At 41.1% G+C, this 20,838-nt stretch overlaps 1 protein-coding gene across 4 annotated transcripts in view; it reads right to left on the reverse strand.

The window, feature by feature from the left end:
* Window positions 1-20,838, reverse strand: part of kif5ab (kinesin family member 5A, b) — a 72,422-nt gene that overhangs the window by 30,683 nt on the left and 20,901 nt on the right. For all 4 annotated transcript variants that reach the window (XR_013909154.1, XM_026166767.2, XM_026166766.2 and 1 more), the window contains exons 2-12: window positions 19,530-19,617; window positions 16,169-16,242; window positions 15,717-15,821; window positions 15,271-15,319; window positions 12,728-12,783; window positions 12,097-12,184; window positions 11,790-11,914; window positions 10,373-10,477; window positions 7,462-7,610; window positions 4,815-4,963; window positions 1,183-1,409 (exon numbers count right to left, since the gene is read on the reverse strand). Coding sequence is in view for 3 of the 4 variants with exons in the window: in XM_026166767.2 (XP_026022552.2) it covers window positions 1,183-1,409; window positions 4,815-4,963; window positions 7,462-7,610; window positions 10,373-10,477; window positions 11,790-11,914; window positions 12,097-12,184; window positions 12,728-12,783; window positions 15,271-15,319; window positions 15,717-15,821; window positions 16,169-16,242; window positions 19,530-19,617 (1,215 nt within the window). In the remaining variant the exon portion in view is untranslated. The remainder of the gene's footprint in view (window positions 1-1,182; window positions 1,410-4,814; window positions 4,964-7,461; window positions 7,611-10,372; window positions 10,478-11,789; window positions 11,915-12,096; window positions 12,185-12,727; window positions 12,784-15,270; window positions 15,320-15,716; window positions 15,822-16,168; window positions 16,243-19,529; window positions 19,618-20,838) is intronic.

Genomic DNA, 20,838 nt, shown 5'->3' on the forward strand with positions numbered 1-20,838 from the left:
ACGACACGGGAGTCAGGGAAAGCACGGGGATTTATTGTTGTTTGTACCATACACTGTAAATAAACGCACTGTTTGTACATAGAGCACCGCGCCTGGGTCCTCCTTCCCCACACCTCCCACGGTTTGCCATGCCGAACCGTGACAATGCTGGATTTTTCTTCCAGCTAATGAAAAGCACAAAATCCACCGGGAGACTAAACAAACTCTAAAAACTATCTGAAGACAAGCAGAGAACATTAACAGATGCTGAGACAAAGACTCAGGGTAAGACAGCACTTTTTGGGCAATTAGGAAAGTGGACACAGCAGGTGCAGGTGACAATAGTTAAAGACAGAAAGAGAAGTAAAACTAAACACAATACACTGGAGGCAAGCAACTATCAAAATAAAACAGGAAATGAGACCTAACACTAAGTTATAACACAAACTAAACACTCAAAAATACTCAGATCAATAATGCAAAACTATAACACCAAAAAACCAAAAGGTTAAAGAGCCGGGGTCATAAGAAGAGGAGGAGGATTTTTAATGCTTGGCTCTACAGAAGCTGCGGGGTCAGTGCTACCAGAGAAAAACAATAATATATATATGTCACATAGTGATCTGCAGCAGCTCGCACACGCCATGCGAGATGATGGGACATCCGAGGTACACCGCGACTGAGTGCAATAAAAGAAAAATCCCAGGTATCTGCTATGTATACATTTGTATCCACGAATACATTTAACATATAGAATATCATGCATCAGGTCTGTTATAACTGTACCACATCAGCAGAGACAAAATAAAATATATGCATCCCCAGGGATACATGAATACACAGGGCAGTGTGTGCATTCACACAGCAGGGCATGTACAGGAAAACATGTCAGTATATGCTTCTGCATATTTAAAGGAAAAATCTAGTAATGAAAAAGTAAAATGACACATTATAAAACCGCGTGTGTACGCAGAAGTCTTAAATAATTTAAAGCTTTAACACTTTTCAGACTTACTACTTCCTCTGTGTTTGCTACATTACTCACTACTATGTGTATGATCCTGAACTCATTAACATAAATAATGTATGCATGACACAGTCTTTGAATTAATGTGTGCATAACATTACAGAAAACGCAGCCGTGGTGTGTGAGGAGCTCTACGTCCGTGCACAAACCATCCTCGTGCACTGTTCGTTCATTACCTTATCGTCTAGCTGTTTGTAGAGCTTGCGAATCTCCTCCTCGTACTTTTGCCTCTCCTCCTCAGAGATATGAACCACAATGGAGGAGGCAATAGAGCAGGGGGTGCAGGGGGTGCAAGGAGTGCAGGGGCTGCATACGTCAAGAACTGACTCCTCAGATTCTGGAAGAACCAGGGGGGCATCCTCAGATCCTTCACACAGCTGCCCCGGCACAGCAGCATCCTCACCTATACACAAGGGAAGATTTTTTCTCAGGTTTTGAAAATGTGCTGCTCTTATCTCTCCTGCAAATCCTACTGTAAGGATTAATGCATAAAATGTGATTAGAAGGTTAATCCTTAGTTTAGTAAGTGCCCCTAAGCACAATGCATGCAGTGTGCCAAAAATGAGTGTTCTTTACCATATAATCTGATTGAACAGCAGTGCAAAATACAATATATACACAACAGACATATTATCAAAGTGTCAGTTGGCTTGTGAGAGAAATAATTACGCAAACTCTACACCTCGTGGAGGGGACGGTAAAATGTCTGCCTGCAAGCCTAGTGCCCTCCTTTGGAAGTATTAAGAGGTTTATGACATGTCTTTATAAACAGTGAGAGCAGAAGGTTAGGTGAAAGACTTCAGTCTGTTCATTTAACAAATAGTGGGATTCTTATGTTATTAGATATGATCCTGTCACATAATGAATTACTGAACACAGTTTACTTTATATGGAAAGACAGAAAAGCTGTAAAGTATGTCCAGTGATTACAATCACTGTCCACTTTGTTAGGTACACCTGTTTAACTGCTTTTTGTCACAGTTTTTCAGTCAGCCAATCACACAGCAGCATCTCAGCGTAGAGTTGTCGGTGCCAAACAGGCTAATCTGGGTGTTTTCAGAGTGCATTTTTCCATCCCACATTGGATGGTCTGAAAAATAAGAAAGCAGAGGTTCTCTATGTGGAAATGCACCCATGCATCCCAGACTATGCAGAAGAGCATTTGAACCTCGAAGCAGATGAGCTACAGCAGCAGAAGACCACACCACTGCAGGAAACCGAGGTTACAGTTTACACAGGCTTAAGTAGAAGATTGGAAAAACATTGGCAGTCCGACGAGCGTGATAGACGGTAGGGTCAGAAATGGTGGAAACAACATGAAGGCATGAATCCATCCTGTCTTGTATCAACAGTTCAGGCTGGTCGTGGTGATATGGTCGGATATTTTTCGCCTACTACAAATTGAGCATCATTCAGAGCCTACCTGAGTATTGTTGCTGACCCTTTATGACCACGGTGCATCGATCATCTGATGGATGATTCCAGCAGAATAATGTACCGTGTCACAAACTGACTTCTTGGACATCACAATGAGTTCACTATGCTCAATTGACCTCCACATTTGCCAGATCTCGATCCGACAGAGCACCTTTAAGAGGTAGTGGAACGAGAGATTCACATCATGTATGTGCAGCTGCCAAACCTGCACCAAGTGTGTGACGACATCATGTCAATATGGACCAAAACCTTTGATGAATGATTCGAGCAACTTGTAGAATCTATGCAATGAATAATTAAGTCATCTCAAGGCAAAAGGGGAGGGGTGTACCTAGTAAAGTGTCCAGTGCTTGTATTTTTTAGGGTTAAAAAACAGACATAAATTAAGAAAGAATGAGTTCCTTTTGAACTAGATTGCAGATTCTGTGTTGCAGTGACCACTTTTCTCCGACATGTATGTGTAAACATCTTGATGCAGTTGAAAGAAGAGACTTTGTTACTGCTGACTGATTTCAGAAGCTAACTACGTCTGCCTCTGCAAGGCTTCACTACAGCACTCATCTGACTAATTAAAAGCACGATAGGTAGCTCTAAAGTAGAGGAGTGATTAAATAAAGAACTGGAGTGATTCTAACTCTAATATGCTCAAAGTAATCTCACAATGTACCCAGCTGACACTTTGAGCTCCACCTGTTGACTTGACGGTGTACTAATCAATAAAAGTAGCCACAAAATTAAATGTGACAAAGACCTGCATGTGTGTGTCTCTCTACTGAACACCACAGGAGTTCCTGCTCTGCAATTGAATGAAATTTATTGTGTGAGACAAGCGTTCCTGTCTGTGGGCATGCGGGACAAGATGGAGGTCAATAGCATCTTTCTCAAGGAGCTCCTGCCCTGAGGTGGGTAACAACATGGGGGGCAGTGAGGGGGGAGTGAGCGCGACGATGTTGTCAAAATGATTAATTAGGAAATTAAAAGCACTGAATTGCGTGGGAGACTGGAAGACAGTCGAGGAAAAGATTATGTGTGTGAAGGAGAATGGGGTGAAGGAATGAAAGAAATTATTTTCACTAAGAGGTGATCGATAAATCCTTGTTGCAACATTTTTAAAATTCAGGTCAGGCTCCGAGGGAATGATCTTTAGGAGAAAAACATCGGAAAAGATTCATTACACAAGTTGAATGTCAACCGATCGCTAGCACTGAGAGCGCTGACATTTGAAAAGACCTCGTCTAACAAAAGAGACGCATGTGCAAGTGTAATTAACAGGAAAAGCGTGTGCCTACGATGCTTCGTATACTTGTGTTTTTTTGTCTGCAAACTGAAACAGTTATGAGTGAGTGCGTGACATGTGAGAAGACCAGTGTAAGTTATGACTTTTCTGTAGATGTGATTAGCTCTCGCTTCTGTGAAGATTACTAATGCATAAGGTTTCATAAATCATAAGGCCTGAATCATGTCTTGCCTTCAATACAGTGCAGGGGGAATCCAATTATGCAAAGTGCAAAATTCTGAATAATATGGAATAAAAATAACCAAGGAGGGATTTTTAAGCGTTTTGGGCACAAGTCCAGCACGTTTGTTTGGCTCCCCTTGTCCCATATCTGCCCTGGCAGGTATTCAGATGATATCAAATGAGGTTAAATCTGCACTTGCGTAGACTGCAAAATAAAGCCTGCGGGCTGGTGAAATTTTCATTCCTGTCAGTGAATACTCCTCCATGCATGAAAAGGGACTGGGATAAGGACATGCACTGCAGTGGCTCTTCTTTTCAGAAAAGTAGTGTTTTCTGGGCCGGAGTATCATCTCTCTCGAGCACAAGCTTTTCATCTTTTAACACCATCGTTCTTTTTACTGTATGGCAGGCAGTTAATCTTTAAAAAAAAAGATTAAAGATCAAGATCTACAATCATTTGCTTAAACCAGCACTCAATTTTCACTTTTTTTGTTTCTTTTATAGGAGTAATTTAAGACGTCTGCAGCCACGCTTGCAGTTCTGTGATGCTTTGAGCTAAATGCTCACCGCGCTGGCGCTTTGCATGTTTTATTACATTTCTACCATCCTATTTTCACCTTTTATAATACTAACATTTGCTAATTAGAACTAAACACAAACTGCAACTGATATTAGTGGGAAAGTAATTAATTCTCTTGAGACCATGAACATGTTCAGCGCAATCCGTTCACTAGTCTCAAACAAAGAGGCTCAACCAGCAAACATCCCCACACAGTCCCTGGCATTAGCGCAGTTGAAAATATATGCATTTCATGGTTCTCACTGATAAACTCAAAATGCACAGGCAACTATTTTTACCGTCTCTTGGGGGAAGATGATGTTAAGTGTTTTTTATATCAGTGCAAGTATTACCGTTCCTCCAGCAATTCAGCTCTGCCTCGAGTCTTTGAATAGTCTCCTTCATTGACCTGTTCTTTTCCTTCTCCTTTTCATACTTCTTCTTCCACTGCTCTGCTGTGAGCTCCAGGTTCACCGATACAGTATTCCTAATGGTCTTGGCTCTAATTGGAGGGATACAGTGAGGGAGGGAAGACAGAAAGGAAAGGAAACAGTATGAGGGGAGGGTAAGAGGGAAATATATAGATAAGAGAGAGAGGAAAAAGGAAAGTGCAAGACAACAGAAGAGAACAGAGAAACTGTCAAAACAGTTTCCAGTCGCAGCTGCTTGATGAAAATATGTTTCCATCTCATTAACTGGTATGCAAATTGGGTTTCTTCCAACTTTGGTTAAAAGGGATATGATGAAGAGGAAGGAATTTAAAATATAAAAATGTATCAACCCCCCTGAAGCATATTCACATCAAATATACAGCACTTATCATATAAGGTAGAGTATTTATGGGAGGATAAATAATTCACAAAAAAGTCTTGCTTTAGATTTTGTTTTTGTAGTGACTGAAACATAATCACTGCAAACAAACAATTATGTTTGTTTAATTAATGAACTTGAAGGTCAGTATTTGCTTTGACGTCTTCGAGGCAGCTCTCGTAATTCCTTCAAGTAGTCTTCAGAAATAGTTCTCCGGGCTTTTTGAAGGACATCCCAAAGCTCTACTTTGGATGTTTCTGCTTTTTGTTCCATTCTCTGCCGAGATGATCCCACATTGCTTCAGTAATGTTGAGGTCCGGGCTCTGGGGAGGCCAGTCCATGACTGATAGTTTTCCACAGGTATACTTGTACTGCACTGGCAGTGTGTTTGGAATCATTGCCATGCTGAAAAATGAAGGTGCTGCTAATCAGATGCTTTCCAGGTGGCACTGCATGGTGGATCAAAATCTGATGGCACTTTTCTGCATTCATAATTTAATCAATACCGGTAAGATCCTCTACACCACTCGCTGAAATTAACCTCCAACACATGACAGAGTGTTTACAGATGTCTGTAGATACTCACTGTTGTACCTCACTCCACTGGAAATACTGACATACATAAAAAACACTCCTTTAGACCTGTTGCCACTGGTTTTTAGTCCAGCTCTTTGTAATTTGGCATACATCAGCCTCTTCCCCCTGTTTCCTTTCCTTAGAAATGACAGCTGCCCTTACACTAACACTATTTTGATGAGGTTTTGGTGAAGAGTGGACAGATCAACTGAAGGGCCAGATGCTTCTCTCAGGCCCTGTGTCAGATCTTTGCTAGTTTTTTTCCTCCCCATTTCTTGAGGACATTACTTTTGGATACTGGTCATCTGCTGTAGGTGGTTTTTTTGACCTACTATTTCCTTTTTTTACTTCACTTGAAAAAAAAAAAAAAGGAAAACCCTTAAAAAAACATTCCCCTGAAAATGACCGAGTTCAAGGACTGGATTAAAAAATAGGAAATGTCCAAGAAAAACTTTGAAAGACCTTCAGAAAACCCAGAGAACTATTGTTCAAGATCACTTTTACAAAAATGCTGAAAGTCTGGCTCCTTGGAAGGAAAATATGAAGAAATGAGAGGGTGGTTCAAGACTTTTGCACAGTGCCATACAACAAAAATATGTGGTTTTACAGCTGAAACAGTTACACTGAAACACCTGCAGCACTCAGTGGCTTTCCCTTCATTTCACACTTCAGTGAGAAAACACTGTCTGTATTCAATTATTCCCTGACATTAGTCAGACAAACGGTGTTATCCAGAGTCTCATCACATCAGAATATAGATAACATGTTGTTTGGATAGGGAAATGCTGAAAATCAAACATCAGGTGGCATATGTTCTGAATGCTGAACAAAGTGGTCATGACTTATTTATGCTCTGCATAAATACACAGTCCACCCATAAAACCTGTACTTTTAATAATGAATGAAACAACAATAACAACAATAATGAGCTTAAGCTAGGATTGCAGACCTAATACTGTTGACTTTTATGTCCATTCAAAGGCTTTTCTGACAAAATATGCTGAATTCTACAGGGCAGATGTATTTAATGTCGTTTTACAGTATTTCTTATACATTCTATTAATCTTTAAAATAGATCATTGTTGGCACTGTACAGCTAGTGCTTCTGACAAAAGAGAAAAGAGACCAAATCTTTACATTCAAACATCCATTGTGAATTCTCTAACTGCCTTTACTCTGTAATACATTATTTATTTCAACCAACACTCCAATGTCAGTCTCAATTCATTGGTAGGGGGGAAAGGCTGGATGTCCACAAAAAAGCCTTTTCAGGATCTTTCTTTTCAATCTGTGTTTTTTTTTTTAAGTCGACAGCAAGTAAAGAGAGGAAATCTGGCAAGCAAACCAAATCAGACTCCATGAATGCAGCTTACCTATCTGAAGAGTGGGGTAAAACAGATTTTGAACAAACAAGACCCAAACTACAAAAAAATAGCCTGCTTCTAAAGCAACTTCGTCAAAGGAAAAGTTAGAGGAAGTAATATGTGAACAGCATATCTGAGGTGAGCACATTTCAGCAAAAACATCCCCGCGACTGCAGCTGAGAGAGACGCAAATGTGTGCTGTGTTTCGCAGCGCAGACGTTCATGGCTACTTAGCATGGAAGAACGTTACCGTTGGCCAAACATCAAGGTGGATTTGGTCTCTGTATCGTTGTAGCTAGAGGGAGAGCAACAGATAAACATGGTGGTGCGGCAGTTCCCGCCCAGCGAGTCCTGTAGGATGCGAGTCATTTTACTGTCACGGTATGGCACATGGGATTTCTACAAAGAGATAAAAAGAAGTGAAGAAAGAGGATTAAAGATAGCAACGGGCAGTGAAAAAGACAAACGAGAGGATTGAAAAGCTGAAGGAAATACTGAATTGCTGCAAGACAGACGTGACGTCTGTCTTTGAAAAACTAAAAATATGTGTTGTTTGCATCGGGAGAAAACAAAGGAAAAGGTGATTTCTCTCTCTCTCTGGTAGATAATTGACAGTATAACCTTTTTAACACTTGAAATGTTTTCAAAAAGACTTTGTCCTTGCTCAGAAGACTGAATAGCAGCAGCATTTCTAACAGATTTCTGAGGCATTTACAGCCTGAGAGCCTTTCCTTTAAGTTTACCAAGAGTTCCCTAAGCCTTTTCAGCTTGTTTCTTTAAAGCCTTCAGAGGCGTATAATAACACAAGACGGGGAGTTTTTTTAATTATAACGACAGAGCTTTAAAGGAGTGGGTAGACTGGATTGTATTACCAGCTGTAGCAGCGGTGGGAATTATGGGTGAGGAGGGACGGATATCTGCTAACAAGCTAGCATGTTTCTACAAGCATTCATCCAACCCAGCTGCAAGACAACAGTGTGGATTTCATTCAAGGTGCACTGCTGTGATTTCCAGCGGCAAATACTTCAGTGTAACTGCATCTCACATGTTACACAGCTGGGGTTTGGGAGTACTTTAAAAAGTAGAATGTGGCAGTGACACAATAATAATAAATACATAGGTTTCGCTAAAACTTGTGCTTATGACCCATTTGGACATAGCCATATCAGCTTGTTCCTAGTTTTAATCTCAAGCTTAGCTAGCCAGATGCTGATAGTATTTGCAGTATGAATACAAAACTGCTAATCTAACTAATGCTTTTCCTAAAATGTCAAAGCGTGCTATTCCTTTATATTGGATGTACAGGGTGGGCCATTTATATGGATACACCATAATAACATGGGAATGGTTGGTGATATTAAAGTCCTGTTTGTGGCACATTAGTATATGTGAGGGGCAAACTCCTCAAGATGGGCGGTGACCATGGTGGCCATTTAGAAGTCGGCCATCTTGGCTACAACTTTTGTTTTTTCAATAGGAAGAGGGCCATGTGACACATCAAACTTATTGGTAATGTCACAAGAAAAACAATGGTGTGCTTGGTTTCAACGTAACTTTATTCTTTCATGAGTTATTTACAAGTTTCTGACCACTTATAAAATGTGTTCAGTGTGCTGCCCATTGTGTTGCATTGTCAATGCAACCCTCTTCTCCCACTCTTCACACACTGATAGCAACACCGCAGGAGAAATGCCAGCACAGGCTCCAGTATCCGTAGTTTCAGGTGCTGCACATCTCGTATCTTCACACCATAGACAATTAGCTTCAGATGACCCCAAAGATAAAAGTCTAAGGGGGTCAGATCGGGAGACCTTGGGGGCCATTCAACTGGCCCACGACGACCAATCCACTTTCCAGGAAACTGTTCATCTAGGAATGCTCGGACCTGGCACCCATAATGTGGTGGTGCACCATCTTGCTGGAAAAACTTAGGGAATGTGCCAGCTTCAGTGCATAAAGAGGAAACACATCATCATGTAGCAATTTCAAATATTCAGTGGCCTTGAGGTTTCCTTTGATGAAGAATGGACCCACTATCGTTGTTCCCCATATACCACACCAAACCATCGCTTTTGTTGTTCCAACAGTCTTGAAGGGATCCATCCAATGTGGGTTAGTGTCAGACCAATAGCTGTTATTTTGTTTGTTAACTTCACCATTCACATAAAAGTTTGCCTCATCACTGAACAAAATCTTCTGCGTGAACTGAGGGTCCTGTTCCAATTTTTGTTTTGCCCATTCTGCAAATTCTGTGCGCCGATCTGGGTCATCCTCGCTGAGATGCTGCAGTAGCTGGAGTTTGTAAGGGTGCCATTTGTGAGTAGCTAATATCCGCCGAAGGGATGTTCGACTAATGCCACTCTCCAGGGACATGCGGCGAGTGCTACGCTGTGTTGCTGAATGAAGCTAGGACAGCCACTGATGTTTCTTCATTAGTGACAGTTTTCTTGCGTCCACATTTTGGCAAATCCAACACTGAACCAGTTTCACGAAACTTAGCAAGCAGTTTGCTAACTGCGGCATGGGAGATGGGTGGTCTCGTAGGGTGTCTTGCATTGAAATCTGCTGCAATGACCCGGTTACTGCGTTCACCAGATATCAACACAATTTCGATCTGCTCCTCACGTGTTAACCTCTTCGACATGTCAATGGCTGTGAACAAAGGCAAACTTGTAAATAACTCATGAAAGAATAAAGTTACGTTGAAACCAAGCACACCATTGTTTTTCTTGTGACATTACCAATAAGTTTGATGTGTCACATGGCCCTCTTCCTATTGAAAAAACAAAAGTTGTATCCAAGATGGCCGACTTCTAAATGGCCACCATGGTCACCACCCATCTTGAGGAGTTTGCCCCCTCACATATACTAATGTGCCACAAACAGGACTTTAATATCACCAACCATTCCCATGTTATTACGGTGTATCCATATAAATGGCCCACCCTGTAGAGCTATCTTCAGATACACACAGCAGATTTATTGTAGTGTGTAATTTGGCCTTGACTAGCTACTAAACTAATTACCTAATTTGTGAAATTTAGGTTGTTTTAATCTAATACTTTCAGCTAATTCACTGCAGCCTGAACCCAGGTTTGGGGGAAAAAATGTTTAAACAACATGAAGCTAATGATAGACCTCGGAACAAATCTCCACCGTACCGTTCCTTCAGCCAGCGCTGAGATGACGTTCCCCAGGGCCGACAGAGACTTGTTGATGTTCTTAGCCTCATCCAGCACCGCTCCCTCGGCGCCTGTCTTACTGACCTGACACACATACACCCGCAGACTGGAGGAATTAGTCCGTAAAGAACATTATCAGCAGGGAAATTATGTTTATTTTCCTGGTGGCACTGACACTGTGGTGTAATTTAGCAGTGAGAGGGTTCACTCTGTGCATTTTCAGTTAATTTGTTTCAGTGAATTGTTGCAATAATTGACATTTTGCATGGCAAAAATGTCAAATGGCAGCATGCAGCTCCACAAACTGTAGAAAATCAAATTTGCAATAATAAAAAAAATCAAATATGAGTAAATTTGTTTAAATGTAACTGTTATTTTAAAGAAATACACAGAAATAATTATTAGAAATCTGTCTTGCAATAAAACTGCAATAAAAAGCACTTCCACAGCATCAGAATGAAGAATTTGTGCATGCACAGCTAATTGCTAACAGACAGGAACACTGACAAGCCCAGACGATTTCCACACTTTGAAAGGAAAGGCACACGTTATTCTGTCATAATCGCCATGGGATGCAATTATTTACGGCAGAATAATGAGGAGCTTAATTACAGAGGAGAGCAAGTCGTCCTATCAAAGCCTTCTGTGGACCATACGTCAGGCTCCTGTTCAGCCCAGTCAATAACGTTTTGTACCAAAGCCTAAAAAGCTGCTGGAGTAGAACCTTTTACTTATTGAGCCCCAGGGAGGACCAAGACAACTTACAGATGCACTATCAGCACTTATCAGCTACAAACCACAGACATCAACATCTATCCAGACTCTACTGCAATCTAACGCTCTAAGTTTTCTACCAATACTATCAACACAAGGAGCCAAGGGCCAGGTTTAGCGGTGCCTCTAATGTATTTTCTATTTGCTTTCCAGCGTTTGAACTATGTCCCAGTGATAGATTGTTTTATAGATGGTGTGATGGGGCTGAGCTGACTCAGATTTCACCTAGAAGACCTTTAAAAGTGGAATGAATTTGTTGTTCTTTGGTTCCCATCAGTTTGATGTTTATCTTGTCTGAAAGCTCCATTTAGCACTTGTTATTTTTCAGAATAAACAGTAACCCTGATAATGCATCTGCGACAGACTGAAACAACCCTACAGATTAGGAATCAGCTCTCGGCCTCTGAATTTTTTTATAAAGTGGAATTTTTAAAAATCAGAGCAATCCAAAGCAATAAAGATTCAGGTTTAGTTGCTTTAATGCATTGTTTATCTGCTTCTTTGATGTCTGAAAACACCATTTCAAAGCCCCCAGTGTTTCAAACCCCTGTCAACAGCAAACGTCTGGAGTTTATATCCCTCCTTTTAATGTTTTTGAAAGAAAAATCCCCATTCTTCCTACCTTCTCACTGCCAGCTAGGTCAACCAGATATAACTTCCCACTCAGCTTCTGCTCAGTCTCCACGTTTTCTTGTTTGATGTTAATCAGGAAGATGCTGTGACTGCGGGAACTATGCTCATTCATGTCTAAAGAACAAACAAAAGTTCACTCAATTTAGTTCAAGTTCAAGTCTTCACTTCATACCTCGCCATGCATTTCTCCCCTTTGCACATTAATCTTGAAACTTTGAAGGGGGAAAAAAAGTCAGACATAAAGTGTCTGACGGAGTGAGTGTCACAACATCAGGAAGATCAACAGTGTGACTCACTGGTGACAGCAACGTGACGGTTGGCCTTCCCCTCATCTATCACATCCATCACCTCCTCGGGACTTGTGACAAAGCGCTCAGTGCAGCCCTTAGTGAAGCAGGAAATCAAATATACGTTCAGTAATATGCACAAATATTAGCTAAACATACAACAGATCATCATGAGTGCAGAGCCAGAATTAATAATTGTGGTTTCTTTAACTTGGACTAAGACAGCTTAGATGAGAACATCGATAACACTCTCAATCATGTCAGGAAACAGTAGAAAGAGTCAGTGTTGTTCCTCTGTACCTACATAAAAATTCTATTTGTCTGTTTTTCCCTCTTTTTTTGAGGGTTTGCCATGTTGACAGCCTCCAGGTTTTGAGCGAGATCAACCAGAGTGCAGTCATTTCCACAAACACAGTAAAGTTAGGTGTGATGATGCATTATAGAGCCCTAGGCGTGCAGATAACTTTATTTTCTTATCATTTTATTAAGCCAGAACTGAGAAAACTAGCAAGCTACTGGCTGTCAGTCTCAGACATGTCAATCTTCTCACGCTGATCTATTCTTATACTCATAAACAACAAAAACAGCATCTTTATAATAGAGAAAAATGCAAACTGAATCGCGTCTGTAGGTGACTCACCTTCACATAAGGAACTCTGTGTTTGTCTTCGTGCACTGACAGATTCGTCTTTGTCACTGTGTTAGGAGAAAAAAATGGAAGATGTCATTTTTTTTATTACCTAGAGGATTGAGCGTGTGTGTTCATGAGTGTAAATGTTTTCCCATGTGTGTGTTTGTGCAAATAAGCATCTGCATGGAAGTGTTCTTCCTTTCAGCACAACTATAATGAGACCTGACTATGTTCCCTTCATATTTGTGAGTCAGCCTCTATCCACTGTGTGCAGCGTGAAAAAATACTCGAGGGCCTGTCTATGAATATTTTCAAAAGAACTGAAGCCTTATTTTTTGTATAAAGTCAAAGTGAGAGGTTAAGCACGTGCCTCTGATAGTGTCAATGAACAAAATACCAATTTTTGGCAAGGGCACTTACTGGCCCAAATTCCTGCATTAGTCACTGCACATTTGAAAGTCTTATCATGTCGGTAATTAAATTTCACCAGATTGTGGAGGCCGTTTTCTCCCTTGAGACTGTTAGTGTGTGCTTGTGTGGTTTCATCCTACAGCCATTTCCCCCCATAGGTTGTTATTCTCCTGCCTCCATTCATCTGGCTTGTTGTTGACTCTTTTTGTTCAGAGCCTAAATGTTCCACAGGCACTGTGGACTCCCCTGCATACAGATGGAGGCTTTCACCACTGTCTCTGGCTCCATTAAAGATGTAATCACACCCCTCTATCCTGGCCTCTCCATCATTTTACACGGGTTGTATATGGGTGATAAGACTATGAGCGGAAATGCTGAGTTGACTCTGGGTGTATACAGAAAATAGAACAAAGCGAAGATATAAAGGAAGCCAGTGAGGTTGTTTACTTTTTCAATTTAACTTCACAGATCAGTTTAATTTTACGCTTTTTTAAATTAAAAGGTCATGAAAAGCGAGGAGGGGAGGGCGTGATAATAAATGTTCCTTTCACAAGAGCGGAATAATTTAAAAGCACACTTCTTTTTCTCGATAGCTTCACAGCTTATATTTATAAAAGTGTCAACTCAAACAGCACCAACGTGTGTTTGTGTGAGAATCCATCAGCGTCTTCATGTTCTCCACAGAATCCAAGTTTTTAGTGCGCCCCAGGGCAGCTGTGGCTACAATGTAGCTTGCTATCGCCAGTGTGTGAATGTGTGTGTGAATGGGTGAATGACTGAATGTAGTGTAAAGCGCTTTGGGGTCCTATGGACTAGAAAAGCGCTATACAAATGCAGGCCATTTGCCATTGCCATTTAGTGTTTGCAGCATTAGTACTGCAAAGTCCATCTTATGTTGTAGCATTATCAGCTGGTTTTGAAACCTAAGACTGTAAGTGTAAACCTCAACATTTTTATGTAGTTAAAACATCGGGAGAAATCACGGGTACAACTCTCCTCACTCCCCAAGACATTTTTAATACGGTCCACTGTTCAGCTAACAGGATTTTAGCTGACCTCTGTTAGGAGATCTAGGGTCACTTTGTGCTATAAGCACTCAGTGGACCCTCACTCAGTTAAACTGAGTAATGAAAAACTCAAGTACTCTGAAAAAAAAAACACAGAAAACACATCACAAACCGAAAGAAGTCCAGTTGCCTTCTTTTTTTAGCTTCTCAAAAATTTCCCTTATTAATTCACTCAAAAAAGATAATAAAAATGATAATACAGGCAGAAAAGTCACAGAATATTTTCTGTTTTTCTTTCTTTTTTTACTGTGTAGGACAGAGAGAAGTTGGGAGCCTTTGAGGTAACTCTTTTATTATTATTTTTCTACTGGTATTTATTATAATTACATCTGTATTTACTAAAAAATGTGCCCATTAAGGGTTTTTGTTGTAATATTTTCTTTTTGTCTGTTTCCGTGATGCAGTAGTTGCCTGTCCCAGGATGATTTTCTCCTATGGGAGACAACAACCGAATAATATCTTAAACATAAATATAAAGTGATTAGCCATAAGATTAAAAACCCTGGCACAGATTATCTCCTTGATAATTTAGGACACCTTGGTTCCTGAGATTCACTTTATTATTGCTTTGATAAATACCACCCAACTAATCGTTGTCTCACACCAATTTACCACCACCACATTTCCACAGCTTACAACAAGAACTGCTTAGAAATGGCTGGAGGAACATAATAAAGAGCCCATGGTATTGACCAGCTCCCAAGCTCCCCAAATCCCAATCCGATCAAGCAGCTGCAGGATGCATTGGAATAAGTCCCAACCACTGAGGTCGACCAGCCCAGAGGGCTTGAAAGTTCTTCTGCTTGTATCCCAGTGCCACACGCTGCAGGACACCCTCAGAGGTCACATATCCATCTCATTCAGAAAGAGGCAAGTAAATTTAATGCTGTGGCTCATCACTATAGATGTGCCTGTCAGTTTGCATAGGGTTCAAACACTTTAAGTAATAAGGTCTTAAAATGTCAACGGTTAAACATGATTCATCTGTGTGTGAGCAGACAGCTTTTAAATCTGTGTTGTGACACAGAAAACTACGAAGCATTAACAAAATTGAGCTGTATTTCAGTTATATACCATCCAGCAGGTCCCGGATTTTATCCATGTAGATCTCAAAGTAGGAGACCTGCAGCAAAGACAAAAAACATTTGATAGCAAATATTTTACCAGGGACACAGAAAGAGAATTCAATGCAGATAAATGAGGAGGATGATAGGTGCTCACTGTGCAAATACAAAATGCTGCAATAATCTGCTGTGGCTCTGATGAGGTATTATCCTCTATTATAAGACCGTGATGTAAAAGGGAAAATGCTGTGGGATGATCATGGTTTATTTATCATGATTTATTGATGCTTGGCTGATTCCACTCAACCCATCCATGTGAGGATTACATCAGAGCTTCAAGTTGTATTTCTACTGAATATATTCCATCTAACAGCAAACGTAAAAAAAAAGAAAGAAAGAAGAAGAAGGTGGTAAAAATGCAAACTTGAACACACAAACGTCAGAATCCACACCAACCTTTATGTGGAATTCAAGATTCTCATCCATGGCAAATATATGTTCAAAAATGTCCTCAGCAATCCGCGGTATTATCCCCATTCCCTGGTGATCATGAAGGTTCCCCTAAAGGAGGATTGAAATGAGACAGAGACATGTAAGTGAAGAGCAGGATAAATGCAGACCCTGGGATGAATAAAGTCGATAGAACAGTAAAAGAAAGGAGAGCAGCGAGGCTTTTGACTTGAAAGCGAACAGGGTTGTTTCCCACAGAGAGTTGTAAAGAAGGTTAGTTTCCACATGAGGCTGAGAAAGAAAGATAGAGAATGATGGCCATGACAGAGGCAGACATAAAGTCAGGACAGGCAGAGGAGGAGACGGTGTTTAAAAAGGAGGAAAATGTGCGTGTATCTCTGTGCTCGCACGTGCCACATTGCGAGGGCTACCTTTTGAATTTTTTAGCAGCACTGTACCTCCATGGTGTGTGTCTTTCCTGAGGAAGTCTGCCCATAGGCAAAGATAGTCCCATTGTATCCTCCCAGTACATCTGAAGCGAGGAAGAAGAAACAAAAGCACGTTAGAGAAGGACGCAAGGGGGGAAAAGAAAATAGGTAAAGAGTGTGAAAATAAAGAATGGCAGGAGAGAACAGGTGCAAAAATATAAACAGATATAAATTTCTATCCTGAGTCACATATGTGGAAACCAAAAAATGATAGCAGCCTGTTATGCCTGGCTTACCCTTCAAATCCTCAGTGCCAAAGTAATCTACTGGTGGTTGGAAGTGTATACTGTTGTACACAAAGAAAGGGAGCTGTATTGTGAGGACCCTCTCCACCCCAGGTCCATTCACCCTGCCCGCTACCACGGTTTGTTCATTGTCAGCAACATCGGGAACACCTGGGCCCAGTGTGCCAGTGCCCTATAAAAGCCGTGGAGCTCAGCTTTTGTGCCCCTCCCCCCATCCCCTAAGTCACTCATCTGCGTTTTTGGGTCACCGCTTCTTATATTAAAAATTCTTAAAAGAGCACCTGCAAACAGCTGCATGGCCATTTGCAGATGAATGATCTATCTGAAAAGGTTCAATTAGGTTTCAGAATTCATCAACAGCACTAGTTACTAGTTACAATGTCACACTGTCAGAGGCACTTCCTACGACCGCTGACAGTGGACTCATCTCTGTGTCCTGTTAGACCTCAGTGCACTTGATACTGTTGAACATTTTAATACAGAGACTATAACAAACTGTTGATCTTGAAGAAAATAAAGTGCAGGGGTTTGAATCTCATCAATCGATTCTAATTTGTTCACGTAAATGAGGCCTTTTCTTCCCTTACAAAAGTTTATCATGGAGTTCCCTTAGGCAAAAAAACTGCATATATTTTCAGTGCTATGCAGATAATATCCATCTTTATTTATCTAATGAATCCAGATGACACAAACCAATTACATGTATGAAAGACATAAAGGCCTAATTAATTCAATTTCTTAATTGGCGTCACTATGTGCATCACCTTTATGCTCACATGACCACACGACTGGTTTGTGACATATAGTTTAGTATTTTTACTTCGTTTTTCATGTGGACATTAGTGTCTGTGTGCCAGGCTTTACACTGCTCTAAACACTGTTTTAAACTGTTAGGTTTTCTATTCTCAGTTCTACATGATGTCAGAGAGGGAGACTCTGTAATATGGTCATCTCAGATACAAAGATCTGGCTGTCAGGAGTTGATATGAAGCGAGTCATCCTAAAAGGCTTTTTTCAGATGGTGGATGAACGGAGAGGAGTCACCAAGACCCTTTGTAAAATAAAAAAGGATTATTTTTGAGCGATGAATTATGAAAAGCTACTCTAATAGAGTCCAGAAATGAAAATATGAATGTGGAAAGAAACATGGTAGGTCCCCTTTAATAGTAAGATTATCACACTGAATTTGCTAAAATCTAAATAAACCTGCCAACTCTGTGCACCTCAAGGTGTCAGTCAAAGAGGTTGTGTGATTGCATACCAGTTAAACTAATTATACCCTTATCAACAGGCCCTCTTACCAATTATAAGAGGGCCTGTTGTTTCAGCCGTGAAAAAAGTCGGATTGATTTGAATTCAACCTTGAAGCAGAGTTGCCTAAAAGAGCCAGTTTGCCCTCCAGCATTCAGCAAGCAGAAACTCTGTAAGCTTTGGCGGCGCTTTGTGCTCTGGGCTTCTCACTGCTTCACCCACATTTGTTAAATCTGTGCACAAGGTTTCTACAGTGTGAGTAGCAGTGAATGAAAAAATAAAATGATAAAATTGTTTGTGAACATGTTTTATCGCGACAGAAATTAAACGGCATACAAAAACAACCAGACAGGAAGTTCCCAGAGAAATACAAATATGTTTGACCTTTGCTCCAAAGGTAGATTGATCTGAGCCTCATAAGCCTGTTGGCTCTGTGGGGTACGTGGTATTTAAGCTTGGTTAGGTGCCGAATGACCTCTGTGGCTACACACAATAAACAACAACTTCCTGCAGCATTAATGTCACCAGGAGGCAGTCAGCGAAATACAGAGCAAATACAGATATATTTCCCTTTTTCTTAGTGGAAGCCATAGCAGAACGCCTCCACTCCAGCTGAGGTTATAAAGAAATACACCCTTGGATGTTATAGTGCTGACAGAGGCCAATAAACCTCTGCGATAAAAGTCAAACATGGATAAAGAAAAACATATCATCCCAGAAGTCCAGCAGCCACTGGTCAGCTGACCACAGACACATCACAAAGGCTCTCAGCTGTAACCATGCAGAACCCTCTTTCTCTCCTGTTTTCATGTGTTGCTGCCTCTTCTCGTTCATGTCTTCCTTTGTTTCCATGCTGACCATAGTGAGAACAACGCAGAAGTGTGGCACAAAAAAAAGTAAACACTAAAGAATGTGTTATTGAAAGGAAATGAAGGCAGCGGGACACTAGATTGCTAAACTACAGAGACCTTCACAAAGGGAAACACAGAAGAGAAGAGTCAGCACGAGTCTGAGACAAAGACACTGAAAAGGGCAAAGAACCCGACGGCACAAGTGTGAAGAAAAAAACAATGAAAAGGGCAAAAAAAGACACTGTAAGATGAGAAAACTGAGAAAGTGTAAATATGGATATGGTTTCCAAACCTCTTTGCTCTCACCAAGCTTGCCCCCTCTGTTACCTTTTCCCCCTGACGCATTTCAAATCTAACTTCTTATCGCATGCCTTCCTTTCGTTAACTGCCTGCCTTGAATTTTTTTTCAACCTCGCAGTGAAAGCAATCCTGCCTTTTTATTTCTTTTTTTCTCAGCCTGCATGGTAATCTCACCTACAAGTAATCTTGCCTGCCAAATCAATCTTTTTCATGCCCCATCTAGAACTAGTTCAATGGAGTTCCACACTCACTTTGAAGGTGGGAGAAAAATGAGCCCCTAACAGGGAAAAAAGAGGCAGACAGACATAAAGAGATGCAGACAGAAGGAAGGGAAAGAGAAAAAGATTCAAAAGTTGAAGGTAATGGTTTTGTTTGAACTATATGCCCCTTGGATATGCCGGTCCTTCTGCGCAATGATAAGCATGCATGTCATTAATCAGCGCATTGTGATGCTCCTACATGCAGGCCGTGTGACTACATCATGTCATGGAAATAGTTTTTTCTTGCATCTTGTAAGGGAGGTGCTAATGGATGCACCAGTGAATTGTCAGTGTGAAGTGACACCACCAACATGGATATCACGATTATGGTAATTCAAGGTGCTCTGTCGTTTTTTCCCTCAGCTGTTGTGTCACTCATACGTCATGGAGACAAAAAACCCACAGAACCATGTATGTGACTCACCTTTGACTATCTGCTTGGCACAGGTGCTGTAGACCTGCTCCTGTGTGCTGTTAGTTGGGAAGACTCGGTCAAACACATACGCCTTCCCCTGTGGAGGCCAACACAAACACAGGCAGCTATGACAAAGACAGTTTAGAGCGCGCTTTAGATCATACTCAGCACCTCATCCTCCTCTGTGATGTGCTGTAAAATGCATCTTGGGAACTTTGCGAAGCAGAGCGCACGTGACGGAGACACATCATGTTTTTCACTAAAACATTTATGTAAACCCATATTGCCACTATAAAGCAGTGCCACATCAATATTTCCTATACGCAGAGTGAACATGGTTTATGGATGCTCTGTCCATCTGTGTGTAGGCTGAAATAGCAGGGTGTATATCACATTAAGAGGCCCATCTGTCTCTTTTTGATTAGTGCAATATGCATCCTGAGTATATTTGATGGAGGCAGTGGTTGTTTCGAATGAGTGCACCGCAGCGTAGAGTAGAGCTTTGAGCAAAAGGTTGTTTGACCCAGAGAGACAGAGAGACAGAAAGAGACCACGTCTGAGGTAAGGCTATTAGAGGCAGCGTTCAAGGACTTCAAGAGCAAAGTGATGGAGATGAGAGAAGAAATGGAGTGGAGGCGTAGAGAAGACGAGTGGCAGTGTAGAAAAAGTGAAAGACAGCAGATGACCTGAAATCAGCATTTGAGAAAAGGAGAATTTAAAAAAAATGCATAAAGACTGCAAGGAAGAAGAGCCTGTTTCTCTGACTGAACCATCAGTGGGGCTAAATAAGTCAACATGGTGACCAGCCTGCGACTACCCATAGACGGGAAGACATGAGCTAATTCAACGCACATGTCTGGACTGAAAGTGAAGACATTCAGTGTTCAGCTAAATGGATTGATTCATCTTCCCAGTGCAGGACATTTAGTAACACACACCACTTGAAGTGGTCAATAAGATCGGGGTTTATTCTACTTTGAGCAAGCGCTGATGTAAATCCAGTGACTGGGAGCTGTCTTGCCTCCTTCAAAAAGCATGCCTGACTGCTAACAGACCCACTTGTGCTTCTGTGCGTGGTGCATATACTATATATGTATACAAGATTCACAGCAGCTGATTGCCTCGAGGACCTTCTCTACCACCCACAAATACGGCATACCTTCACTGTAAGGAGAAGACACGTACCAAGGATGTGGCAATAAAGCTGAAAAACACAAGCAGAAACTTGCAGGTTATTGTTTCGTTTGTTTGTTTCGATTGATCGTGTAAATTATTGCTTTTCTTTCCAACTCCTTAGATCACCATGACCTGGATGGCT

Source organism: Astatotilapia calliptera, chromosome 5 (genome assembly GCF_964374335.1).
Source record: "Astatotilapia calliptera chromosome 5, fAstCal68.1, whole genome shotgun sequence".
NCBI classification, from domain to species: domain Eukaryota; kingdom Metazoa; phylum Chordata; class Actinopteri; order Cichliformes; family Cichlidae; genus Astatotilapia; species Astatotilapia calliptera.